At 46.8% G+C, this 13743-nt stretch overlaps 1 protein-coding gene across 1 annotated transcript in view; it reads right to left on the reverse strand.

Moving 5' to 3' along the window:
* Positions 1 to 2551, reverse strand: part of PINX1 (PIN2 (TERF1) interacting telomerase inhibitor 1) — a 60314-nt gene extending 57763 nt beyond the window's left edge. The window contains exon 1 of the mRNA XM_026845879.1: positions 2505 to 2551. Coding sequence (XP_026701680.1) covers positions 2505 to 2523 — 19 coding nt within the window. The 5' untranslated portion in view covers positions 2524 to 2551. The remainder of the gene's footprint in view (positions 1 to 2504) is intronic.
* Positions 2552 to 13743: the final 11192 nt, after the last annotated feature.

The raw sequence follows: 13743 nt of genomic DNA on the forward strand, positions 1-13743 counted from the left end.
CCATCCAGTGGAGAAAAGAGTCATTTCTTTGAATATTTCACTCAGATGCCCTACAATTTGAAAAAAAGATCAAACCCTTTAACCAAGATTAATTCTGTGCCTGGAGCATGTGTTTAACTATCATTTCCCATCCAAACCCCTGCTGTGTGCCCATTTATGGTGATAATACTGAAAACACTAAACAGGTTAAATTTCTCCAGGGAACAGAAAAAAAAAACATACTGCCCACAGAGTGATTTTATTTTTAATTGAATTTAGAAAGACCATCATTAACATATACTTCCCCCCCCTCCCCGCCCCGATAAGCGCCAATAAGATAGTCAATGAAAGTTTATTAAAAGTTATAAAGAGGTAAAAATAAGTTTAAAATAAAAGATAACTCTTTGGCCATTTCTGCAACTGCTACATTTTTAAAATTCTAACTACATAACCACAGAATGATCAAGTTTGTCCTTTCTCAGTTTAGTTCATAGCCTCACAAAAACTGGAAGGACCTCTTGAGATCATCTACTTTAGTCCCCTGCTTAAGCCAGTTGTCCAGGACCGTGTCCAGTCTGGTTCTGAACATCTTCCCAGACTGATACTCCACAGTCTTCCTGAGAAATCTGTTCCAGTGTTTGGTCACCCTCACAGTAAAAAAAAAAATTTAAAAAAATTAAAAAAAAAAAAAAAAAGAGAAAAAAGAAAAAAGTAGTAATTTCTTGTGTTTCTGTTTGCACTCACTGCTTCTTGTCCTGTCACTAGGTACCACTGAAGTTCCTTTAAACCCCTGAAATGCATGTATTTCCACAGCTGTAGTTAAACCAATTAACCTCTGCCCCCAACTATTTTTAGGATGAATATTGATAAGGGCATCAGAACCTGATCTGGAACTGCAAACAAAAACCCACGTAACTTGACTTCACAATTATAACCGCAGCTGAACATGATGAACAAATGTATAAAACTCTGCAAACGTGGATCTCAGCAACTAGATTCAGTTTCTAAGGCATTTGATTTTAGATTCCACTACATACAGATGCTATAGGAACACACTGGCACAGGTAGCCCAGAGAGGAGGTGGATGCCCCATTCCTGGAAACATTCAAGGCCAGGTTGGACGGGGCTCTGAGCAACCTGATGTAGGTGAAGATGTCCCTGCTCACTGCACGGGGGTTGGACTAGATGGCCTTTAAAGGTCCCTTCCAACCTAAACTACTCTATGATTATTGAGATGTGTGCTGTCCAATTAAAATAATGAATAAATTCTGAAAAAAAAATGGGACCAAAGTTTACATCTAAAATAATTAGAAAATTACACATGTAAATTCAATTGTGCTTTCCTCAATTCACGCCTCTATTTTCTACTGGAAACCACATTTTTTAATTTTTCATTATACTTAAGTCCATCTTTCCTGCAGTCAAGCAACCAAATTCATTAGACTCTGTCCTCTCATGTTAAGGGTGTCCTGACACCTGTGAGCTTACCAAAACCACTTAACGATATCTACAGTAGACAGACATAAGTGTATCAGTCATGTTACATAAAAACCTACAGTTGACAAGTTTAACTTTCCATTCACAGATATTTTAAATTTACTAGAAAAAAACTACTTTACAGGAATGCATCTTTAACTTGGAAGAGAAGGCAGCAAAAATGTTTAGTTCCCACTTTGGCCAGCCCTGAGAGAGTTCCGTTTCCTGAACCAAAGAGCTTTACCCAAGACAGAGTTATCAGTCTGGATATTCATCCAACGTCTTAATTCTTTTAGACATGGGGAGCCCAAGTCCTCAATCACCTCAGAGGTAATTTATTCGAAAAGGAAAAGGTTAAACAAAATTATCAGGCTGCATGTAATAAAACCTTCAACAATTATTGACTCAGCAAGACCCTTATATAAAAGGCATAAGACAATCACCTGGCCTTACCTTGAGCTCTCCCTGTGAGTTCAGTGGTTTTATTTCCCATTTCTGAACCACCTGCCTAAAATCCCCAACATCCCACTCACTTTTCTCAGCCCAGAATTTAGGTGATCTCCGAAGTACCCTGTACACACAAGAGGGCGAGCTAACCTCAAAAGCTAACCCTGAGTCCGATCGAACGCCCGATGTCTACAGACACGCGGCTCCGCTGAGCAGCCGGGACCCCAGCACAGCCCCGGCCCCGAGGCCTCCAGGGTACCCGCCCTCTAACCCACGGCCCCAGAGATGGCACCGAGGCGCTGAAAGGAAAAGCCTGCCCTACGACATCTAACAGACATCCCCACCGATCCTGCAGGCGTCCTCCCGCCAAGCCGGGAAGCGACAGAGCCCCGCAAACCCGTACCCAGCCGCCACGGGAGACCCGCCAGCGCTCAGCCCACCATGCCCGGGAGGGAGACGCCAGCCCCACCCCATCAGCGAGAGCGGTGGGGAGGGCCTGGGGTAGCGCCCAGGCCGCCCCCCAGGATACCGGCTCTGCCCGCGGCCCCGCCGCTCTCAGGAACCCCGCGGCGCGGTCCCTCCCCGCGGGAGGCAGCACTCACGCTCCGCCAGCATCGCCATCTTGGGGGCCTCCCTCCTTCCGCGGCGCGCGGCGAGACGACGCCGCAGCGCCCCCACCCCGGAGGGGACTTTTTAGTGACTACGGGCGCATAAAGAGGCGGCGAAAGAATTGCCTGATTAGAAAGTCTTGAAGCAAGTGAACATAGCGGTCACCCTAGCAGAAATAGAGGGTTCAAACCCACTAAATTTCTCAAAATATCTCAAAAGACGGGTTGGGTTCTATATCCGCTGATTTTGCGCGTTTCCCGGCGGATATTGAACAGGCGCTTTTTTCGGGCAGATGAAGAGCACGCGTGGCCAGAGGGGAACGAGTGACTTCTGCTTCCATAGCGAGGGCGAGCGGTTGTCGGGGTTTTGGGGGGTTGTTTTTGTTTTTCCGGGCTGTTTTGGGCTGCTGCGGAGCTGTTAAAGCCGCTAAAGCCTCTGCTAAAGCCGCTGCGAGCGTGTGGCGGGGCCCCTTAGGGTGTTTCGCCATCCCTGCAGGCGGAGTTCGGGAGTTTCGCGGTCTCCACAGGCGCTGTGGCCGCTGTGAGGGAACTCTTGAGGGGAGGAATGGGGTGATGCAGTGCTCGTTGTGGCCTTGAGGTGTGTGGTTAAAAATAACGGGACAAGGGCAGTCTGAATGCTCGTGGGGATGAATGTCTGAACTTAACCCAGGAGCGGTGGGCGGTGTTGGGACCTCCCATGCCTGGTGCACTATCCTCTGCCTGCCCTCTCCTAATAAAGGTGAACTTGGCATGAACGTGTCCCAGAGCAGCTCTTCATCAGCATCATAGAATGATGATGAAGATCATACAACGGGTTAGGTTGGAAGGGGCCTTGAAGTTCATCTAATTCCAGCACACCCCCTCTCTCAGTATATAACTGTTGAAGATGTCTAACAGCAGCAATTTGAAGCCTCCTCAGGCAAAAATTGCCTTATTCTACTTGTCAAGGTTTTTAAAGATTCTGTGATGAATCTAGATCTTCCTGTAGCAGCAACTCAGTGCTTCTTGTCTTACCCACCTTAGATGTGGAAAAAAGACACAACCCCTCCTTGATGTTTACTTGCTGAATCAAACTAACACTAATTAGTAGTCTTTTTCTTGCAGATCATGTTTTTAAGCCCTTGGACATTCATGTTTTCTGGTTTTTTTTAGACACACTTCAGTTTTTTCTTTTATTTGAAGTGTAGCACCCAAAACACGACACATATAATGGTGCTGAGTTTTTCAGAGGAGTTGTAGGCTGCTTCCTCTCTCCTCTGTGGCTACGCTTTGCATCTGAGCATAATATTTTGTTCTTTAACCTCCATATCCCTTTCAGGGGACAGTAACTCCTGCTATGTAGGAGTTCTGTATGCGATGTTTGTGGAGTGTGTTAATCCTGTCTTTTCCTCTTATTGAATCAATACTTCTGCCTTTCTGTTTTGTTGTACTGTTCTGAACTGCAGACCTTTGGGGTCTCTGCTGTCTCTTTCCCAGCTTAGAGTCATAGAATGAATCATAGAATGGTTTGGGTTGGAAGGGACCTTTAAAGACCATCTAGTTCCACACCCCTACCACAGGCAGGGCCACCTTCCACTAGCCCAGGTTGCCCAAAGCCCCGTCCAACCTGACCTTGAACCCTTCCAGGGAGGGGGCAGCCACAGCTTCTCTGGGCAGCCTGTGCCAGGGCCTCACCCCCCTCACAGGGAAGGATTTCTTCCTTAGATCGTATCTAAATCTCCCCTCTTTCCGTTTAAAACTGTTACCCCTCATCCTATCCTTACACCCATGACCAAGAGTCCCTCCCCCCTTTCCTGTAGCCCCTTTCAGCCCTGGGGGGCCGCTCTAAGGTCTCCCCGGAGCCTTCTCTTCTCCAGCTGAACCCCCCAACTCTCTCAGCCTGTCCTCACAGGGGTGCTCCAGCCCCCCGAGCATCTTCATGGCCTCCTCTGGACCCACCCGAGCAGGTCCGTGTCCTTCTGATTTTGGGGGCCCAGAGCTGGACGCAACACTGCAGAGGGGGGTCTCATGAGCGTGGAGTAGATGGCAAGGATTGCCTCCCTTGGCCTGGTGGCCACACTTCTGATGCTTGTTGATTTTTTTTAATAGTTTATATTCAGTTCCTATTAAACTGGCTACTCTGACTGCCCCACTTCCTCCTTTGAAGAAGGGTATCAAGCTGGGCCTTTCGTAGTTTTCTAAGCCCACACCCCGCTGTCAGAAATTCTCACAGTTTTTATTCTCACCAGACTTTTTTCACCAGTTCTCTGTACTTTCAGGTCACGTTCATCAGGCTTGACTGACATGAAAACAAATACTTTCCAGTCCTTCACTACCTGGGAGGGAGAGCTTTTACCTTTGCCGCTCTGGTTAATTGTGTTAGCCAGCTGATTGCATCTTGTCCATTCAGTGAAGACGGAATGGATGAATCACTCCCTGCTCCCTCTGCTGTGTAGTGAATCAGCCTTTGGTCTTTTTTGCCTGCTGCCCTATATAAAGCTTTGCAACTGTAGGTTGTATCTCATTCAGTGCCTTGATTTTGTTCATTCTGTCATTTATGCTCGTGCTGTATGTCTGTATGTGCTCTGCACAAGGTGGTCTTACATCTTCTTGTGCCCTGGTTTGCAGCTGGGTGTTATGTACTGATGTGCTTATTAGTGTTAGGTGAAGGAGTGACTGCCTTTAATTCATAAACCAGACTACTAAGAGACTGCCTGGTAATTCTCTGAGTTTACTGAGGTCAAGCTGAAATCTGACTGGGGTTTTTTTGGGGTTTTGTTTTTTGGGTTTTTTTGGGGTTTTTTTTGGCTCCTCTACTCTCCTGCCTTAGGAAGAGGAACCACCATTTGCACTTGGAAATAACCAGGTGTGTGGCAGCTTTCAAACTTTTACTGAATGTTTTCCTCCAGGAGGAGATCCCCGGAGATCAGAACCAACCCTAGAAGAGCCTTCTTTGTGTTGTTTTTGTTTTTTTTTTTTCCTGTCCTAACAAAATTCATACACAGCAGAGACCTGCTTGCACAGTCTAGGACAGGGTCCTCCTCAACTCCCTTAACTGTGTATAAAGCAGGCCTGAAACCTGAATTCCTGGTGTCCACCCTTCTGCTAATGCAGAAGGACTTTGGATACCCAGATGATTCCCTGGATATCTCTAGAAGAATCCCATCAGCCCTGCTTCCTTTCTAAGGGAGGACAGGCCAGATGAACTCTCATGTCACCACCAGTTCTGTGCTTCTGGTAGTTCTCAATCGTGACACCTTGCCTACTTTCTACCGCTCGCAGGTCACCTACCAGGATCTTCCTCCCCAGGGATTCTCAACAGCGGCCACTCTTTGCTGTCATCTGGATCTGAAATATAAGGTGATGTCTCCTCCCCTCCATCATCCTTCTACCCGTGTTTCCTGAACAGAGTAATCCTTCTGGCAGTAATAGCCATTTCTGTGAATTATCCCTCTGAGGTCTCTATTACATCAGCTAAATTGTAGTGCCATCCATGCAATAAGTGTTTGAATGGTCACTTGCGTGAGCCATTTCACACCAGCCAAATTCTGCTTCCATTTTTGATTCTGGGGAGGTGTAAGTCTTCTGGCTGAGAACTGAGTGTAATATTTGATCACTCCAATAGGTAGCAGCATTACACACAGTTTGAATCAGCTTCCCCGTGCTATAAAGACATCACCGAATGTGGAAGATTGGAAGTCATTTCTGTTAAAGAATGCCTTGAGGTTGAGATTTGTTTCTTGTTTGGTTTTGAAACCTAATATTCAACTGCATCAGAGTGCTTTTACTTCCAAAGCTGTCTTATCCCCCTGCTTGCAGAGAATCACAGCTCGAAACACAAATGAGATCATACCTGTTTTAATTATTACTGATTTATTTGTTTAACAGTAGGCCTGAGGTCAAGGTCCAAATTATTCTACGCAGACGTAGACACAGTTCTTGCAAATTAGTAGTTTAAAATGCTAATCCTGACAACGTTTAATTACGTGAATATGCACAGGGGCAGTGAAATTAGGTAATGCACACAAAAGGGGAAGGTTCCATCTGGGCCAATTATTGTATTTCACAATTACATACCTGAGGAAAAGCTGGTGTCACAGGAAAGAAAAATATAAGTATGTATATATATAAATATGTTTGTATATAGATTTTCTTCCAAGAGAAAGAACAGTTGATATGAGTGATTATTGCTCTCTAAGAATATAGCCTGAAATCCTATTTCTAGTGTGCTTGGAGTGGTTGAAATGTAGCTCTTCTCTGAAAAATAAAGCGATAAAGATGCCTGGCGGGCATTACGTTCAGAGTTCTCCAGAGATTCATCCCAAGGGTCTTACTTGAAAAGAGGTGTTTCCCGACAGCCAGCACTGCAAAGATCATTTAGGGCTCAGAGATTTGAGCAGGGTATTTTCCTCCTGGCACATCGTTATCGATCGCACGGTGGCTGCAGCCTGTGCTGTGCTGTCAGCATCAGCTCCAGAGTTCCCACAGGCTTTGGGGAATTCCTTTGAAGCCACTCGCAGGTTGAAGTGTCTGGGTCTTAGGGACTGTCTGGGTCTGGGTCATCCAACTGGGATGAATAGAGCCAACAATAAAGAGAAATTGAAACAGCAGGTAAATGGAGGAGGGCTGCAAGCATGTCTGAGCCTGATACCCACCTTGCCAGCCCCATTCCACCCAGGAGACCTGTGGAAGGGAGGAGAGAGTTCTATTTCCTGGCGAACAGGCAGCTCCTGTGCTCCACAGAAGGGCAGCTGTGAGTACCAGTGATGGGCTAATGCCACCGAGAGCTCTACACCAGTCACCTGCTACTTGAGGACACCAGGGTGGGACCTGTGAAGATGTTATCACCCTTGGAGTTGACGGGAGGGCAGGCATGAGCAGGTGGGGTTCAGCTCCCCTAACAGTAGATGCGAGATGTCTAGATCTGAATGCAGCGCCCTGAGTTTAAATGGAGAAGAAACAGCATCAGTCAAAACACCCATTTTTAAAATCCCCGTTCAAATGCCCCATCAACAAGGGAGAAGTGATGAGAGAGAGGAGAGGAGGCCAGGAAAAGAAAAGAGAAGTTCGGGGAAAAAAAAAAAAACAAAAAAAAAACCCGAGGAAAAAAAAGTAAAGAAATAGGATGTGAGTCCAGACTCTGCAACAGGTCATTTGTGAGGCAAATCAGCCTCTATGTTGTGTGATAAATGGCCTGAGGCGACTCGAAATGCTTATTGAGCGAGTCCTGGGAGAGGTGTGATGGAAACACTAGGGACAAGGACTGCCTGGAGACCTTAAAACGAAAAGACAGGTTTGATTTAGGACAATGATTCGAGAGAACATGCGGATTAGAGGTGAGCTCTGGGATAAAGCTGTATTAGTCAAGCAGAGAAGCCGCCCATCAAGTGCCAGGCAGGCAGCAAGAGATTAACAACGTCTGACCCATGGAGCAAAAGATGTCAAAACGAGTGCCCGCAGCCAGGAGATGAGGGGTTCAAAGAACAGCTACTGGGGCAGGCGAGGAGCAGAAACAGGCTCAAGGCAAGGGGTTGATGTTCCTAGAAATGCTGCCAGCAAAGAGTTCAGCAGCAGTGTGCAGCGCCTGGCAGGGAACGCTGGAGGGAGCGTGGGCAAAAGAGGCAGCAGACAGAAATCCAGATAATTTTCCTTCTGTTCCATGAGGAGAGTGCATTTTTATTATTATTGCTATTGTTATTTCATCAGCCTGGGCTTTATGAGATGCGAGACTGAAGTCCTGTTGTAAACAGTTTGTTATCCAAACAGAGAAAGGAGGTAGGGAGCAGATGAAAGAGCAGCAATGGTTTGTTGAGAGGAGAACTGAGGCACGGACATGATGTGAAAGTCAAGGAGCTAACAGCTTGAATTTTTGGGGAGATATTTTAAAATATAAAGGAGTTTGAAAAAGTTGGATGCTACTGAGAGATTAGCCTCACGTCAGTGGGCACAGAGTGGCTGGGTTTTTTTTGTCATGTCTGGTATATTGGTGATCAGATTTCCTGGCTGGGCTGTGCTGAACATGGGTTGGAAGCATTGCTCTGAGCTGCAGTTATGGCAGGGTGAGGCCAGGCACCAGAGTGTCCCAAATGGACCAGTCCAAAGAAGGTCAGGAAGCCAAAGAGTTGGAGCCAGCAGGCTTCAAGGGCAAGCCAGGGTGTAAACCATGGGTGGGGTGAAGATGAGGATCCCAAGAACGTGGATGCAGCTCAGGGCTTGGGAACAGCCTTGGGCAGGCTGATTTAAAAGGGGGGGGCGGGGGCAACATCAGAAACCATTAAGGACCAGGCTCACTTGAGAGGAGATGAGATTGAGGAGGGGGCTGGAAACCAAGACGTGGAGCAGAACTACAAGATTTATAAACTGACCAAGAATCTTTGCGCAGATGCACTCTCAGAAACCATCATCTACTGATAAAATCAAGAAGGCAAAGAGTGCAACTGTCAGCAGACAGAGGCTTTATAAATACACTGAAGGAGAGGTAAAAGGAAAATGGGCCCATCTGGGCCAGTTCTTAATGTAGACAAGATGGTAACAAGCCCCTAAGAAGCGTTGTCAGGAGACTGAAGCATTTGCATGTTTCTTGTTTTATTCTTCCCTCAAATCCTGAGCAAATACTCAGTGCAATTTAACAGTGCAGGTTGGAGCGTAGGAAGAGAGGGCTGACGTGTCTACCTGGAGGTTTGTAACTTGGGTAAAGCTCAGCCTGGAAATTTGGAGAAATGTCATGAAACAGTCTTTGAATCACTAATCATTATCGTGGGAGAAAGAGGACAGTGGTGGAGTCAGGGAATCACAGATGAGTTACCTTCACTCCAGGCCCTGGGAAAACACTGCAGAAGTTATTAGATAATTGGTTCAATATTTGGCCACTGGAGGACAACAGAGTGATGAAAAGCCAGCCACATGACTCACTGGGAACAATTCTCAACAAACCAACCTGATTTTTGTCTCTGACCAGGAAGCTGGCTTTGGTGACTAAGGTAGGAAGATATTTTCATCTAGCCACGAGCCACAGACTCATGCTCCACACCTCAGCGCTGAGGGTGTGGGGAACATCTGGGAGATGGCAGAGGACCGGAGCTCCTCATCACTCCATGCCCCATGGTGGAACGGGTTCAGGCTGAAGCCACAGACACGTGTCGATGTCCCAGGGTGACGTGGAGGTTCCAGATCCTAGCAGCTGACATCTTCCAACACCCAAGGACTCGGACAACCCAGCAGCCTCCACAGCAGCCCCAGCTTGCTGCTGATTGTGCAACCAAGCTCCCATATGGGATTTGCTCTTGGCTTTTCCACAGTCTATCTAAGAGCTCCACATTGAGCATCCCTAGGGCAAAAAATAGTCTTTAAAAAGACTTCCAGCACCATCCCACATGCAGACTTACATTCTAGACAGCTTCCCCATAGCATGGGCGCACACTGTGTCTAGTTGGTACTCTCTGAACAACCTGGGGCAGGACAGACCATCTGTTGATGTACCATGCACAGAAGGGCTGCAAGCAGTGTGAAAAGCAGGATCAAAACTCAACCCATCACTTTGGAGTGGGGGAATAGCCTGAAAAAAAGATGAGGTAGCAAGCAGTAGGATAAGACTTAAACCTGGGAAATATCACATGTAGGCAAACGGGGAATGACCCGAAGGCACCAATACTGGGGGAGGAAATAAAAAAGGAAGAAGGAGTAGATTTAAAAAATAATGAATGAAATGAGAACCTGTAGTAAAATGCTGGTTCAAAAGGACCAGTTTCTTCCTGGACCACATTATCTGGGATGAAAGAGGATAATTGCTCCCTGTCCCAGAGATGGAAAAGCCATAGCTGTGACACCATGCCCATATCATCTGGCCACTGTGCTTAAGGAATCAGGGATGAACCAGCTAAGGAGCAGAGAGGAGAGGAAGGGACACGCACAGATGAGTAGACAATCTGAGGAGAAGCTTGGAGGAACCAGACTCATTTGGGTCAGAAATAAAAAGCATACGGGAACTCCAGTGCAGGCTGCTAGGGATGAGGGCAGGCAATTGGCTTCCTTATCCACTGCCACCTGGAATAGCAGAAATCAACATAATTTAGCATGTTGGAGAATATGCAGGGTACCAGAACACCTGGGACTGGCTATGGGGCGGTGGGATGTCTTTTCTGATGGTCAAACTTGTCACAGATGGACTGTTTGACTTGACCACAGGAGGGGGAAAGGAGCTGGGTGGCTTCCCAAAGGCTTCTCCAGTTCATCCAGATCTCCATATCTATCACTTCAGGAATCAATTTAGGAAGCTGTCTCAGAATGCATATTTCCTCAGGTCCAAGGCAATGTCTTAACCACAAAACCAACGCTGTGCTATTTACTCTCCTGTAAAGTGCAGTTTACTCTTCTGCAAATTAAAGTGTCCTATTTAATCCCGTGAAACACTCACTTGCTTTGTTCAAACTGAGATAGGAAAGTAAAAAAACCAAACAAACAAAAAAGATTTCCTGAAGATGCTCATTCAGATTTCAAAATTAATTCCCTTCCACCATCATTGTATTCATTTTCTGAGAAGCAGCTAGGCAGCAAATTTCATTTACACAAGACATTTGTTTCCAGCCAGGTTCAAGTGTTATTTACCACACACAGGAGATAAGAAGCAAATTATACTTTTGTAGATACAAGAATTGCCCTTCTGGTCAGGAAGCAAGAAAAGGAGTAGGTGAGCAGCACATGAGCAATGCCAATGGCTCCGTTCAACAGGACCCCCAAAAAATATTCATGACGAAACTGCTGAAATAAAAAAAAAGCATTCCTGCCCCAGATATCAAATACTTTCAGATTTGCAAATGGTTGCGAGGGAAGTTCATTGCTTTCCATGAGGAGGAGAAAATGCCAGTCCCAGGAGAGCGTGTTTGATATATCAGTCATAAGAAATTATATTCTGAGGACTAGTTAAAATCCAGCAGCAGCAGAGGTCAGCAGTGAAAAAAAAAAAAAAAAAAAAATTTTAATGCATACGATTTACAGCCCGTTTTATTCATTAGCCCTGGTTGTCTGGGAACTTCTCATGACAGGATCGAGGTTACTTCTGATGATTTCAGAACCAACATTGCTCACAGTCTCAGCAGGGTTCAGCTTTGTAAACACAGCAAATTAGATTTAGGGCTTTTGAACAGAAATAAAGAGGGAAACCCACAAGGACATTGCTCACTTCTCAAAGTGTAGATGCACTTTCAAGGCTGACCCAGTACTGTCATTTTGGGGCTGCTTGAGCAACCACCGGAAAATAAAAAGAGCACTAAAAATAGTCAACGTGGGCTCATTAGCTCTTTAATTACACATTGGTTTTCCTTTCTCTCATCTACACTTGCAACTTTGTCCTGTGATCTCGGCGCTGACATTGACTGGGGAATGCCTGGAGCTGCCTTGGTCTGGTGGACACTGCTGTGATTCACTGGAGGTTCATCTTCCTAATCTTCCTTTTTCCACAGATTGGAAGAATGGGATTCCCCCATGAAGCCCATGATAAGGCAAGCATCAAGGAATGGAAAAAGCAGGGAAAACAGGGTGGGAAGTGAGAATAACAGCCTCTGAAGTGCTCAGAGCCTGTCTTGGTACATGAAGACGTTAAGAGGCACTGGCTGCAAGTTGTGCCAGGGCAGGGTCAGGCTGGCTCTGAGGAAGGATTTCTGTGCAGAAGGGGCTGTTGGGCGTTGGAATGGGCTGCCCAGGGCAGGGGGGAGTCCCCATCCCTGGAGGGGTTGAAGAGTCGGGCTGAGCCAGCGCTGAGGGATCTGGGGGAGTTGGGAATGGTCAGGGGGAGGGTCATGGTGGGGCTGGAGGAGCTTCAGGGGCTTTTCCAACCGAGGTGATTCTGTGAAATCCGGGTGCATCTTCAATAGGAGGCACGTGTTAAAGCAACAACCATGAGTCCAGCTGAACAGACAGCTGTAAAGGTTAGGTTAGAGCAGTGCCCACGTTACCAGGAACAACTCTAGTTTTAAACCAAATTCAACGCGTATGGCTTAATAACACATCCCTAACGTATTCCATAATACTGTGCCACAGAATGGTCTACAGGAAGGAGACTCTCTAGACTGGGCAAGGCAGAGGGTGTGTGTAGAATATGTCTGCTACATCATTTAGTCTTACTAACTGCATCAATGCTACTACACTAACCTGGGCTCAGGTTCTGGGATGCTTTTGTCCCCGCTGGTCAGTTGTCAGCATGGACCTTGGCCTGGTTTTGACCCAGACCAACCAGCGCTGATCTTCCCGACCACAGTCCAGGAGTCCGCAAAGGCCAGGATTTATTGCCAAGAGCGATGTGGATGCAGCCATCTTGTTTTGGACCAGTGTCCGACGGGAGTGGTGACGCACTAGATCTGATCTTGCTACAGGCCTTGCATCTGCTACTGGCGGGCTATGTCACGGGCAAGCTGAGCACCACGGCGGGTGCTCATGAGCTGCCTCTGGAGCACCAAGAGGGACAGGCAACTCCATACCACCATTTCTCAACGTCACAAGGATTGTCCCCAAGGTTTGCAGCCTGGGTTAGGCAGGTCAGAGGGAAGAGGAGAAGTGTGAGCTATACCCATCAACCGAAAGCAAAGGGGCAGTGCCTTCTTCTGCAGAGGGAGTTCTTCTCCTAAGAGTGTAGGAAGGCACCTTCAGGCTCAGCTGCCCAGGGACACTTAGCAAAGTCAGTCTGAATAAACCCAAGTGCTTCCCTGCATGGGGAGGTTAGACCCAGCCTCATCCATCCTGTGTTGGGGTATCACTGGAGTTGCCTGAATCAAGACCTCTGTCAACCTCCTGGCTTTTCTGTTTGCAGCGCTGACACAGGAGCTGATAATCTTAAAGGTCTTTTCCAACCTAAATGATGAATGGATTCTACGAAATGATTCCATGCTCCATTGTGGTACTCGTTGCAGCAGGATGCTGTGGAAGGATACAGGGGTTGAAAAGGGGTTGGACACGTTGCTGAAGAGTGCCATTAAACAGCCGTGACTTCCAGCTCAGGAAGTCCTTAATGACATGATTACAGCAGACAAAGAGATGTGCAAACCAGAAAGATCACTCCAGAATTGCCATACATCTTACACTTTTTCCTGCACATCAGCTTTTTGGCCAGTGTCTGAGGCCATGTGCTGGCCTAAGTAGACCTTCAATTTGATTTAACGGTCATTCTTCTTTTCAAATGTTACCGAATGCAGGTTAATGGTGGGGTTTTTTTGTGGAGCCCAAAGACAACAAACCCGTTGGTTTTCACAGCATAGTTGGCTGC

Source organism: Athene cunicularia (genome assembly GCF_003259725.1).
Source record: "Athene cunicularia isolate RWA chromosome 3 unlocalized genomic scaffold, athCun1 chr3_part1, whole genome shotgun sequence".
Classification (NCBI taxonomy): Eukaryota; Metazoa; Chordata; class Aves; order Strigiformes; family Strigidae; genus Athene; species Athene cunicularia.